The sequence below is a fragment of the Thalassophryne amazonica genome, chromosome 2 (assembly GCF_902500255.1).
Source record: "Thalassophryne amazonica chromosome 2, fThaAma1.1, whole genome shotgun sequence".
Classification (NCBI taxonomy): domain Eukaryota; kingdom Metazoa; phylum Chordata; class Actinopteri; order Batrachoidiformes; family Batrachoididae; genus Thalassophryne; species Thalassophryne amazonica.
In genome coordinates, this window is record NC_047104.1 from 113,317,114 (window position 1) to 113,330,199 (window position 13,086).

The 13,086-nt window shown below is 43.8% G+C and overlaps 1 protein-coding gene across 1 annotated transcript in view; it reads right to left on the reverse strand.

The window, feature by feature from the left end:
• Window positions 1-13,086, reverse strand: part of cdh15 (cadherin 15, type 1, M-cadherin (myotubule)) — a 51,061-nt gene that overhangs the window by 5,606 nt on the left and 32,369 nt on the right. Inside the window, exons 9-10 of the mRNA XM_034192161.1 lie at window positions 11,767-11,997; window positions 11,422-11,661 (exon numbers count right to left, since the gene is read on the reverse strand). Of these exons, the coding sequence (XP_034048052.1) occupies window positions 11,422-11,661; window positions 11,767-11,997 (471 nt within the window). The remainder of the gene's footprint in view (window positions 1-11,421; window positions 11,662-11,766; window positions 11,998-13,086) is intronic.

The window sequence follows — 13,086 nt, forward strand, 5'->3', positions numbered from 1 at the left end:
AATCAGCAGTTTTACAGATCAAGTTAACCATTTACAGCTATATTAGGCCCCATTTCTACTTTGGAAAGGAACAGTATCAAATACAACACTCAAGTTCTTGAGCAAAGAACATTTCACCATTTGACACCAATTACACACATAGTACACCAAACTGTACTGAACTGCCATTATCTTCAGACAAACAGATCCTGGGGTTCACAATGACACCGACCTTAACAAAACAGAAAATATCACCAAATTTACACTCTTTAAAAACGTGGAAAAATTCTTCAATTGACAAAAGAACATTATGTACATATTACAATGTTCACACCACCTTCAGAGAGAGAGAGAGAGAGAATGTGTGTGTGAGTGAGTGAGAGAGAGAGAGAGTGTCTGTGAGAGTGAGAGTGTGAGAGAGAGAGAGAGCGAGAGAAAATTAAGGTAATATTTTGCATGAACATTACTTACTATGGAGGCAAACTAAAGAAGCTAGAAAAACTTAAATAATTTGACTAACTAATAACACCAAAACCTTTAAATTAAATTGGTTAAAATTAATTAACAGTGTAGAGGACAAAACAAATTAAGTATACAAAACCACTTAAATGCGTTGCTAAACCTGGGTTTGTCTTACTATGTGTCTTGTGTGTACTCAGTGGCAGGGTTAGGGTTAGGGTTCTTTAAAAAAACATGCAAATTGCTATTTTAGGGTTTTGTTTTGTTTTATTTTTAAACTGAGCAAATAATTTGTTTTAGAGTGTGGAATACTCCAAAGAATATTTCACTTCTGTGAACTGATCCTCATAACGTGTAAAGTGAAATCAAAATACCCTGCAGCTTTGAACGCTGTTACAAACAGCCCCGGCCTCCCCTATCACCATTATAACTAGTCTGCTGTCCCAATAAAGATCACAGCTTTGACCCCCTAAAAAAAAAAAAAAAAAAAAAATCACTCATTCGTTTTATCTTAAATTTTCATCCTCGTTTCCACACCAGGAGCAACATTGGGGAATAAATCCGAGCAGCTCGGCAGCTCACCTGAGCTGAAGTGGATCCAGAGGAGTCAGTCCGCAGCTGGCAGAGGTGGATGCGCTCCTTTCCACCCGCGTAGATCAGCAGCCTCCGTGACGTGTGCGCGCTGACAGTGTGAATGAAGCCTGACACGGTTTATAACGAGTCAGACAAACGTCTCTCCTCCAACCGGGATGTGCAACTGTCATTAAACCACGAGAAAGATCTGATGTGCGCACCTCCATGCGCCTCCAAAAGGATCCCCGCGAAACTTTGGTGTCATTGATTATATATATATATATATATATATATATATATATATATATATATATATATATATATATATATATATATATATATTGTGGGCAGTCTAAGGCACACCTGTGCACTAATCATGGTGTCTAATCAGCATCTTGATATGGCACACCTGTGAGGTGGGATGGATTATCTCAGCAAAGGAGAAGTGCTCACTATCACAGATTTAGACTGGTTTGTGAACAATATTTGAGGGAAATGATGATATTGTGTATATGGAAAAAGTTTTAGATCTTTGAGTTCATCTCATACAAAATGGGAGCAAAACCAAAAGTGTTGCGTTTATATTTTTGTTGAGTATATATAACCCAAACGTCGTCGTCACCATCGTCTCTTCCTGACTGACAGCAGCAGCTGCAGCGTCATGTATATCTCTGACTGTAATCTAACGTTCCCGCATTTTTGTAGCAAGGGCTAAAATTCCGGCGCCCCAAAGCCATTAATTTTGGCAATGTTGATTTGCCAAATATTTATTAATTTTCCCTGGTAACTACATACAATTGGTTATTTCGCTGCACTTCAAGGGCGCTTTGAATGGCGCCCAAGACGAGGAACGTACGTTTTCTGCTCCTGTCGGTGGAAATGCACTGTTGAATGAGAGTCAGTTGGTGGAAGTGTTGTTTTAATCATTCATATTACATGTAGGCACATACTATTAAGTAAAACTCACACTGATAATACTTTTTAAATATATATATATATATATTATGACTTTTCCCCTCCAAAACCAAGGAGGGCAGCGCCCTAGCGCCCCCTATGGGCCAGCCGCCACTGGTTTAAAGCTACATCAAATCAGCAAAGCCAACGCAACCTAGCACCACTGAACATTAAGTAATCAAAACAATTTAAACCTTTAACATGTACTTACCAGCAATGGATGCAGGGTCATCATCTTTTTGTTTCTTTTTCCTCCGTTTTTCAGCTCCAGACTCCTGCTGTCGCTTCATTGTTTAATTGTGGCATAGTGGCAACTTGTCATCTCGCGTCAGAATCGAATGTGGGCTAGCGCTACTTCAGTTAGGCGCAGGGTTGCCAGATTGGGTGTTTTCCCATCCAATTGGTTTGTTTAGGGTAAAAATATGACACTGGTCCTGGACGAGTTTTTTGTATAGAATTGCCACACACATTTTAAAAATCATTTCAAATTGCGCAGGATTTAGTGCCTCCTTGCATTTTTGAGCATTTATTGGACTGGAAATCATCACATCTGGCAACCCTGGTTAGGCGACACAGCGAACAGAGAAAGACGCAAACAGGGCTGTACCATTTCAGGGAATCGGGGCGGGGGTGGATGGGGGCTTTATATTAGACAAAAAAAACTGTTAATTGGCCCCAATTAAGTAATGGGGTAGGGGCCTACACAATGTTTAAAGACAAAAACGATGGGCCTATTCATAAATAATTCATATTGATTTTGAAATGTAACAATGTAATAATTTCAACACATTTTTCAGTCAATTGGAGGCCCTGCAAACTAGTGCAGCATGGTTGGTGCCCCACGCAGGCTGCGTAGTCTGCTTATGCCGAACGGCGGTGCTGGTGTGTATTGCTTCAATCTTGGGGAAACGGCGGAGAGCTGACATTTGCCGTTTGGTATGCTTATGTACTTTGGGTCAAGGATGAATGCCGCCAAAAACAGAACGTTGATAGTGTGATGGTCCGGATCCGTATTTCCAGAGTCGGCAGGTTTTTGAGAGCATCAGAGGCTAGGACAATTAGCCAGGAAGTGCACAGCTGCTCAGGTTCGGGTTTTCCACAATGCTCGCCTTTATTACAAACACAAAAATATAACCATACAATGCCAGGTTACACAGCTACTTATTATCCGACTCAGGTACGAACCCATGCATCACTTGTGAGTCGAGTGGCAAAATATAAAGACGGGAGCTCGGCTTTAGACATACGTCCATAACGAGAGCACCACATAGACTGACTAATAGTAATAACTGTTGCGCCCTCTGGTGGCATGGCACAGTCTCTCTTAAAGGTACATCACACGACCTTGACTGTTACATATTCCCCCTCTGGTGAGACAAAGGCTGACCTCAGCCGTCCGCTCTGAGACAGTCCATACTTAAAATACTACCATACATGGTAAAGCACTTAAGGTGTCCGAACCAAACGGGTGTACTCAGTGGGGCACCACAGTGCCTGACATACATGTCAGCACTGAATACCGTGTAAGTCCATTAAGTGGAAAAAAGATGTAAATAAACAGGTTCAATACAGGCGACCAAAGTGAATTAACCCACCCCTTTTTTTTTTCTTTTTTTTTTTTTTAACATGCAAAACTCCAACAAAACAAATCCTTAACACAAATCAGGCAGTGGGCTCAAAACAAAACAACATCCACTAACTCCCTAGTATGTCGTAAAAACAAAATCAGTGATATTATTGTGGACGCATAACACGCGAACATATGCTAAAGAACCCCAAAAGCATTACTTCAAGTCAAGTCGGTCGGTGTGGAAAGCGTTAGTCCACCTGGTGTCTGACCATCCCGAGGTTACTCGGCGGACACGTCTTGGTCTCACGTCATAGCGTTCAGTAGGCGCAGCAACCAAGTCAGACAATAAGAAGTCGCCGGTTAGAGAGCTATGAGTCGCTGTGGCAGTCTCGGTCACAGGAATCAGTGTAGAGTCGGTCTGTTCAGAGTCAGTGTTACAGACAGATACATTGTCATTGAGAGACATGGGGACGGCGGAAGTTGAAGAGACTTCAATGTTCGAACTGCTCGGTTCTGGTAAATCCGGGTCAGGAGGCAGGTTGTTGGTCGCGGACTCAGGGCTCCGGCAAACAGCAGGCACATGACTTGTCCGTTGGGGAGAGGCTGTGTGCCATGTGTGAAATGGTAGCAGGTTCACCACATGAAAAACTCCTGCATCTGCTCCGGTGTCGATTCTGGCAAGTCTGTAGTTCACGTCTGACAACTTCTGGGAGATGCGGTAGGGGCCAGCGTAGAGTGGGGCTAACTTTGCAGTGAAGTTGCTCATTGCATCAGATTTGTGGTGGGATTTAGCTCTGACGAGATCACCGATGTTATAGGAGGCACAGCGGCGTTTCAGATCGTAATAGCGTTTCTCCGTTCGTGGCTCTCAGTCAGCACAGCTCGAGCATGATCATGTGCTTCCTGAAGCGAGGTCCGCAGGCCTTCAGGATAAGGGACTCCAAGATCATCAACACCATCACAGGAGGGTTGAACAACCAGGTCAAGGGGCGTGTCCAACTCTCGACCATACAGCATGATAGATGGACTTAGACCAGTGCTTTCATGATGTGCAGTGCGTAGAGCAAAACAGATCTGGGGAATGTACTTGTCCCAGGTAGTATGTTTGGCTCCCACATACGCACGAATGGCTGTTTTGAGAGTTCTGTTCACTCATTCAGTGGCGTTTGTTTGTGGATGGTAAGCTGTCGTGAGCCTGTGCTCGGTACCAAGCGTAGAAACGACATGCTCAAAGAGTTCACCAACGAATGGTGCTCCCCTGTCAGAGATGAGGAACGAGGGGGCCCCATGTCTGGCAAAAACATCACTGATGAACTTGTTAGCTGCTACTTGTGCTGTAGCTTCTCTTACTGCACTCACTTTGATCCATTTCGAGAAGTAATCCACAAACACAATGATGTAGGCATTACCGCTTGCAGTGCGAGGCAGAGGGCCAACATAGTCCATGCCAGTGTACTCCCATGGTCTTTGCGGTTGGATCGGTACCATGAGGCCAGCTGGCTTTCTTTGGCTTGGCTCAGTGATCTGGCACACTGAACAAGACACCACATACCTTTTGACATCAGAGGCCATGTTTGGCCAAAAGAACCTGAGTCTCAGGCGAGCCAGTGTTCTTGAGACAATCAGGTGCCCTGCTGTTGGGTGGTCAAGGTAATACCTCAGCAGACTACCTCGGATGGCAGTGGGGGCGTACACCTTCATTTGCTTGAGTGGATGCAGACCACATTTAGTTTTTAAGTCATGAAAGTAAAGCAGTCCATCCAGAGCAGCATACTGGGAGAGATCGCCGTTGTCCTCACTTTGGCTGCCTTCTTCCACTTCATTGAGCAATTTTCCAGTTACAGGGTCCTCCAGTTGCATCTGTCGTACCTGTGAGTGGTCCGCCAATACTACCAAGGGCAGAGTACGAAGATCAAGGCTGCCAATGACAGCATGAGTAGGTAGGAGGTCCATCGGAGCACCTGTTGCTGGGAGAGGGTTGCGTGAGAGTGCATCAGGGACTTTGTTACGCTCACCAGGCTTGTGAACTATGCTAAAATCAAAGTCCTGGAGGTGAAGGGACCATCTGGCAAGCCTGCCAGAGGGGTTTGGGCGAGCCATTAGCCATCTCAGGCTGCTATGGTCTGAGTAGATGGTGACGTGTAGACTTTCAATGTATGGCCTGAAGTGCTCTAGGGCCCAAATAACAGCTAAGCACTCCTTTTCTGGAGTGGAGTATGGTTTTTCTGACTTGTGTAGCGCACGGCTAGCAAACGCCACAGAAACATCTTTCCCCTCATCATCTTTTTGCATTAGTGCAGCACCCAGTCCAGCATCACTCGCATCTGTGTGAATGAAGAAGGGATGTTCAAAGTTGTTAACACTGGTGTGGAGGTGATGCAGTTTTTCAGCAGATCCAAGGCTGCTTGACATGCGCTGTTCCAGTTGAAAGGCGCCCCCTTTTTTGTATGCAAAAAGTGGTTCTGCATGACGGACGTAGTCCTTCACGAAGTGCCTATAATAGACTGACAGGCCAAGGAACTGTCGTACTTGCTTTGCAGAGGTTGGCGCTTTAAAGTCCCTTACGGCTTTGACTTTGTCAGGGTCAGGGTAAATACCAGATGGGGTGACACGATAACCGAGGAAGGTGAGCTCACTGAGGCAGAACTGGCATTTACTCGGTTTTAGGGACAGGCCAGCTGATTTTAATCTCACCAAGACTTCCTCCAGATCTGCTAGGTGTTGTTCAAACGTTGGAGAGGCAACAACTATGTCATCCAGGTAAACTGCACAGGATTTGTAAATGAGACCAGCCAGGACAGTGTTCATGAGCCTCTGAAAGGTTGCTGGTGCATTGCAGAGGCCAAAGGGGAGGACTTTGAACTGGAACAGTCCACAGTGTGTGACAAAAGCTGTCTTTGGTCTTGACTCCTCAGCAACGGCCACTTGCCAATAATCTCGAGCAAGATTTAAGGGGGAAATGTACTTTCCCCGGGATAGAAAGTCTAGTGATTCATCCACACGTGGGAGTGGATATGAGTCTTTCACAGTCAGCTGATTGAGACCCCAAAAGTCTACACAAAATCTTGGATCTCGTGGCGGTTTATTCACGATGACCACAGGAGCTGACCATGGTCCTGATGCTGGCTCAATGATGCCCTCCTTTAACATTTTTTGAACCTCCTCCTCAATGATTTTTTTTTGCGGGTGAAGTGCGGTAGGGAGGGAGATTGACAGGTTTTGCTTCCCCAGTGTCAATTACATGTTCAGCTAATGACGTGCGGCCCAAGTGACCATCAAACAGACTACTGTTGCTCTCGAGCAATCTTAACAGTTCAGCTTTTTCCACCCCTACTAAACAAGCATCCTCTACTTTGTCACTCAGAGCCGATGGTGAAACATCATAGTTCCACCTTAAAGTCACAGGCGTCTGACCTGTCATCCTCAAGGTCATCAGGGAAGGGTTGGTTCTCATCCATCGTTACTGTTCTGGTAGGCACATGTATGGACAGGGAGGTACGTATCATAAAGTCCATTCCCAGAACAATAGGGGAGGAGAGCTCAGCGATTACAATGAATCTCTGGTAGACACGCTTGCCCATAAATCCAATGGTAAGCCAGCTAACTCCTAGTGGGTTACAGTATGTGTTATTTGCAAGGAGAAGGGGCAAACCTGACCAGGTTGTAGTAACAGGTTGATCCTGGTTGTTCCCTGAAATCAAGTCCGCCCTTACGGCTGAAAGTGATGCTCCTGTGTCAAGTGTGGCGTCCAGTGCTGCACCTTTAAAGTTCACTTTGACTTTAAATGGGGTGTTCCATGAAGACAGTGAAGCTACCTCCTCAACGTGATTGAGCAGAGGTTGCTCATCTGGGACAGGAGAGGGTGGGGGAGGCGGGGTTATTGTCTGGGGGGAGGGTTGCCTCTGTGAAATCACCTCACCCCTTTGAAGTTTCCCTGCTTCCTACCAGGGGGCCTCGGTACTGATGCTGGGCCACCCCCAGCCTCGTTTGTACCATCAGTGTTGAAGTTTAGACCCTGAGGCTCAGTTTGTTGGAGTTCAGGCATGGACTCGGGAGGACTCGGGGCGCCCCTCTGAGTGATAGAGCAGTTAGGGCAGGTGCGGGATGTAAAACATTTGAAGCAGTGAGTGCCACCCTCATTTTTACGTTGTGCTTGAAAGCGGGGAGTATGCATGATACTGGGGCCAAGGACAGAATGGAGATTATGTGCTCTTAGCATTAAGTCAGTGACTGAATCGACAGGTGTGCTAAAAAGAGCGACTCTGTATTTCTCCTGGGCGTGCTTACAGATCAGCTCCATCTCAGATGGGAGATTCCTCAGTTTTTTGAATTCACCAAACATGTGGGCTACAAATGTGGGTAGGGGCTCCTCAGGACCCTGGAAGCAGTCAAGAATGCCTCTCAATACACGCTCTTGGTTATCAGAGGGGAGGAAGACTGTCCTAAATAGCACACAAAAATCGCTCCAACTGGCAACATTGTTATTAAGCACACTGAACCATTTCTTTGCTTCACCAGACAGAAAGCGTGGCAGCTCCCTGAGGATTTGAGCATCTGACAGTTCAAAGGAAGACCTGTAAGTACTAACAGATTGTAGCCAGTCTTCTGGGTGGATTACACCAGTGCCAGGAAACACAGGAGGCTCCAGCTTCGCTTGGTGTAATGCAGCTGCTAGAACCCTTGTAGTGTTTGCAAGCTCAAGAGAATATGATTGGTGATGTTCCGTATCCTCCGCAGCTTTAGCATGTGATGGCGTTGCCACATTGGAATATGCAGTTCTCCTGGAAAGAGGAGCAGGCACAAAGGGGGTCGAGGTAGCCGCTGGGATGTGGTTGGCAGAGGAGCATGCAGCGGCTAACTTGTCATCTAGCGCCTTGGGGCAACTGTTTGTTGTGATTTGGCGCTATATAAGAAAAAAGTTGATTGATTGATTGATTGATCTCTATCCCAATGTTCCAGAATTTTTCCTTGTAGATTAAGGGATTCATGTAGGCATTGCTGAAGCATGTCAACTGTGGCCTGTAAGTTCAGTACTTTGCGTGCAAGGTCCACATTTTCATTAGTGTGAGCAGACAGTCTTGGGAGAGCTGCGAAGTCAATGTCATCGTGGGGATCTTCAAAGTCGAAGTACTCAGGGTACTTAGCCATGGCTATTACTCAACAACTCAGTTTGAGGTCTTTAAAACATCCCCTTTTTTTTTTTTTTTTGCTGTTTCTTCACCACATTTCAGTTCAGTTTCAAGAATCCTCACGGCATCGTGGTTTATCTAAAGCCGGTAACTGCGGAGCAAGAAAGCAGGACGTGAATCCACACTTGTTCAAACGAGTCCGTTTGGACCTTTGATGTTGCCAACACACGCGGCTAACCAGCTCGGGCTGCTACCCACTCCACAGTACTTATCCACTTTTTGAGTTCTGATAACGGCTCGTAGGCTCCGGTTTTGCAAGATGGTCCAAGGAAAAGTTGTTCGGGCGCCAATTGTGATGGTCTGGATCTGTATTTCCAGAGTCGGCGGGTTTTTGAGAGCATCAGAGGCTAGGACAATTAGCCAGGAAGTGCACTGCTGCTCAGGTTCGGGTTTTCCACAATGCTCGCCTTTATTACAAACACAAAAATATAACCATACAATGCCAGGTTACACGGCTACTTATTATCCGACTCAGGTACGAACCCATGTATCACTTGTGAGTCGAGTGGCAAAATATAAAGACGGGAGCTCGGCTTTAGACATACGAGGTCTATTAGAAAAGAAACTGACCATTTTATTTTTTAAAAAAACTATATGGATTTGATTCATATGTTTTTACATCAGCCAAGCTTGAACCTTCATGCACATGCATGTTTTTCCACGCCTGTCGGTAATGTCATTCGCCTGTGAGCACGCCTTGTGGGAGGAGTGGTCCAGCCCCCTCATTAGATTTTCATTGTCTGAGAAGTTGCTGAGAGACTGGCGCTGTGCTTCATCAAAATTTTTTCAAAACTGTGAGGCACATCCGAGTGGATACCATTCGAGAAATTAAGCTGGTTCTCAGTGAAAATTTTAACAGCTGATGAGAGATTTTGGATTGTTTCTATCGCTGTAAGGACTTCCCACGGAGCGGGACATCATGCAGCGCTCCGAGGCGACGTCATCATCCTGTTTCAAGCTGAAAACCTCCAAATTTAAGCCTCTGTTGACCCAGGACATCGTGAGAGAACAGAGAACTTTCAGAAGAAGTCAGAATCAGCAGTTTATCCTGACATTCCACTGTTAAAGGAGATTTTTTTAATGAAAGACGTGCGGACGGATTGGCGCATCGGCTCGCAGCCGGCGTGGCACGCCCGCCACAGGAAAAACACCTCCATGTTGATAACCATTTGTAAAATCCAGGCGGCTTTTGGTGGCTTTCAGTTGAGTGAGTATCTGAGAAATTGTTTAACAGCAGCAACATGTCCTTAAGGCTTCCAACTGAGGTATTTTTGGAGAAACTACGGATATTAGCTAACAACACTGAAAAATGGATGTTGATAATTACATACTGGACTCACATGCCATTCCAGCAGGGGGCAGTAAGTTATCTATATATTAAAAGTGAAGTGGAGTCCGTGTACATGTATGTATGTATGTGTGCGTGCATGATTTATTCAGTAAGTTCAATGTAAGTACATAATATAATTGTAAATACATTAAAAATACATAGATGACAGAAGAAAGTGAAAACACTTATTTCCATTGTGAACCATTTAAAAATTAAATGACAAAATAGAAGTAACAATAAAATAATAATAATAATAATAATACTGATAATAATAATGTTAATAATAATAGTGTGTAAATGATAACAAGAACCTAAACAATTTATAAATACATTAAGACAATAAATTAACATAAAAAATATGTAATTAACAGGCAATAAAAGGGTTGAGTTCTTCCTCTAAAAACTGTTAAGGTCTAAGGTCTAAAAACATTCCGGACTCACACTCCATTCCAACTCATTATAGAAGCATAATTACCATAATAAACATAATTTATTACCACCCTTGAAAAATGTCAGCTACCTATTTTATAAACACTACCCAATCTAAGCCCATGGAGCCCCACGGGCAACATGCTAGTCCTTTATTTTTCATTTACACTTTACCACATCAGAGTCAACTTACTCTGGAAAAGATGTGCATGTACATGATATGTGGGGGAAAAAAAGCATATATGTTTTCGTGCATGCAGATCGTTTTGAAATCAGACCCTGTGACACATATGACCTTGTTGAAAAGATGTCTAATCTACTTCTTCTTTTGCCCTGTAGAGGACTGGATGAGATGGAAGTGGATGATCTGTTGTATCTTCCTCTGTCACACCAACCACCTGCATGTCCTCCTTCAGTACATCCATAAATCTCCTCTTTGGCCTCCCGCTTCTCCTCTTACCTGGTGACTCTATCCTCGGCATCCTTCTCCCTATATACCCTGGGTCCCCCCACTGTAGATGCCCAAACCATCTCAGTCTACACTCTAAGCCTCCAAACCATGCTACCTGCACTGTCCCTCTGATATGTTAATTCCTAATCCTGTCCTCCTTACTCCCACAGATAATAGCAGCATCTTCCTCTCTGCCACCTCCACCTCCAGCTCCTCCTCCTGGTTTTTGTTGTTAGCACAGTTGTCTCTAAGCCTACAGAGCTGGTCTCACTACCACCTTGTAAACATTTCCTTTCACTCTTGCAGATGCGTAATATGACCCTTTTAAATTTCCGAATATCTCATAAAGGGGAATCCTCCACTTAGAAAATGGATGAGCCACATGAATTTAAACAATTTTTCTTTTTCTTATTTTGTTGTTGTTGTTGTTTTTTAGATTTTGATGGAAAGCATCTTTTATGAGAGATGAGTTCAAGTTGCCACTTACAGAGTAGAAGAGCAATGCTGGCCATGATGATGATCAGAGCGATGAGGCTGATTCCCACATTAGAGCCAAAGACGGCCACCGCCTCGGACTTGCAGTCTCCAAAGGAGTCACAGAGACACACTGTCACATTAACCTGAGCATAGGCACCAAGAGCTGGGCTGCCCGAGTCTGATACCAACACGGTGACCGCATACTCTCCTGTCTCCAGCTCCACAAGCAGCTGAAGCACAGCGTGAGTACCTGAGAAGGAGCAAACAAAAAGAACAGGAGGAAATGAGCACATTGTGGGGTCACAGGGGCATCCTGAGCCTTCATGCTGACTTCGTTCTGAAGCTCTTGTCTTACCGTTGATTTGAACAATAGTCCAGTTCATTGACAACTCATTCTGCAGTTTGAAAGTGAAGGGAGCTGCATGCGGAGGAAGGTCTTCATCCACTGCCATCAAAACCACACCAGAACTTATCTGGGATGCTTCCTTGCACACAGAACCACTCAGAGGGAAGAGCTGAGGAGGGAAGTCATTGATCTCCGTCAACGTGATGGCCACTGTGGCAGAGGCTGACACACCACCGGCATCTACATGAGTAAATGAGAACAAATAGAATATATACTGAGTAAAATACACAAGAGTGACAATAAAGGGCACTGAGAGTGCAACATCTGCACCTTACATGTTTGACACTGATTCATGCAAATTAGTTCTTTGTCATTCAATGACACTATAACCAGTGGTGTCAAAAGTACACACAATTGTTACTTAAGTAGAAGTATAGATACTGCAGTTTAAAAACACTCTGGTAAAAGTTGAAGTATCAACTTGACCTCTTTACTCAAGTAAAAGTGAAAAAGTATGTGCTCCAAAACCTACTTAAAGTATAAAAGTATAAAGTAACCTTAAAAAAAAAAAAGGTAGATGCCACTATATGAATTGAAAGCTTAATTTAAAAACTGATTCGTTCTACATGTGGCCCAAGACCCAAAACCCAAAATTACTCCCCAACACCACCTGCACGAAAATGTTTCAATTCTAGAAGCTCTGAAATGCAATCTGGGACTATTCCAGACAATAAACTGCAGTGAGTGCTGCATCCATTTAGTGAGAAAAAAACAACTTATTCAGATTCATTTCAGTAGTATTCTGCTCTTACTAGGATGCAGCAGTTTTCTAGTTTGGCAGATAGTTCTGGAGGAAATCACTGAAGAAATTAACACATTGACAATATGGTTTGACCGAAACAAACTGTCATTAAACTTAAATAAGACAGGAAACACTTATTTATTTCTGTATGTATGTATGTATGTTCATTGTTGGTTGCTTTATATTTTATTTTCTGTTGTGTTTCTATTCAGGTTCTTTTTGTCTCTTTCTCTGAAATTGTATATAATTATCATTAGATTATTAATATATAAACAAAAATAAATTTAAGAAATATTACAATTTAAAAACAAATGCACCCGAACATGATGAGAGCTGCAACAGCTTAATGCTAACTTTTAACATTGAAAATGCCATAGACATGCTAACGCGTTAGCGTCGCTCCCGTTTTTAAGTTATAAAATACATCTATCAACTGTTTCAGAAGACCATAACAGGTCGGTTTAACATAGAAAAGGTAAATAATACTCACAGAAGTATGCTCTTTAGGGTTTTAGCGGGGAAAATTA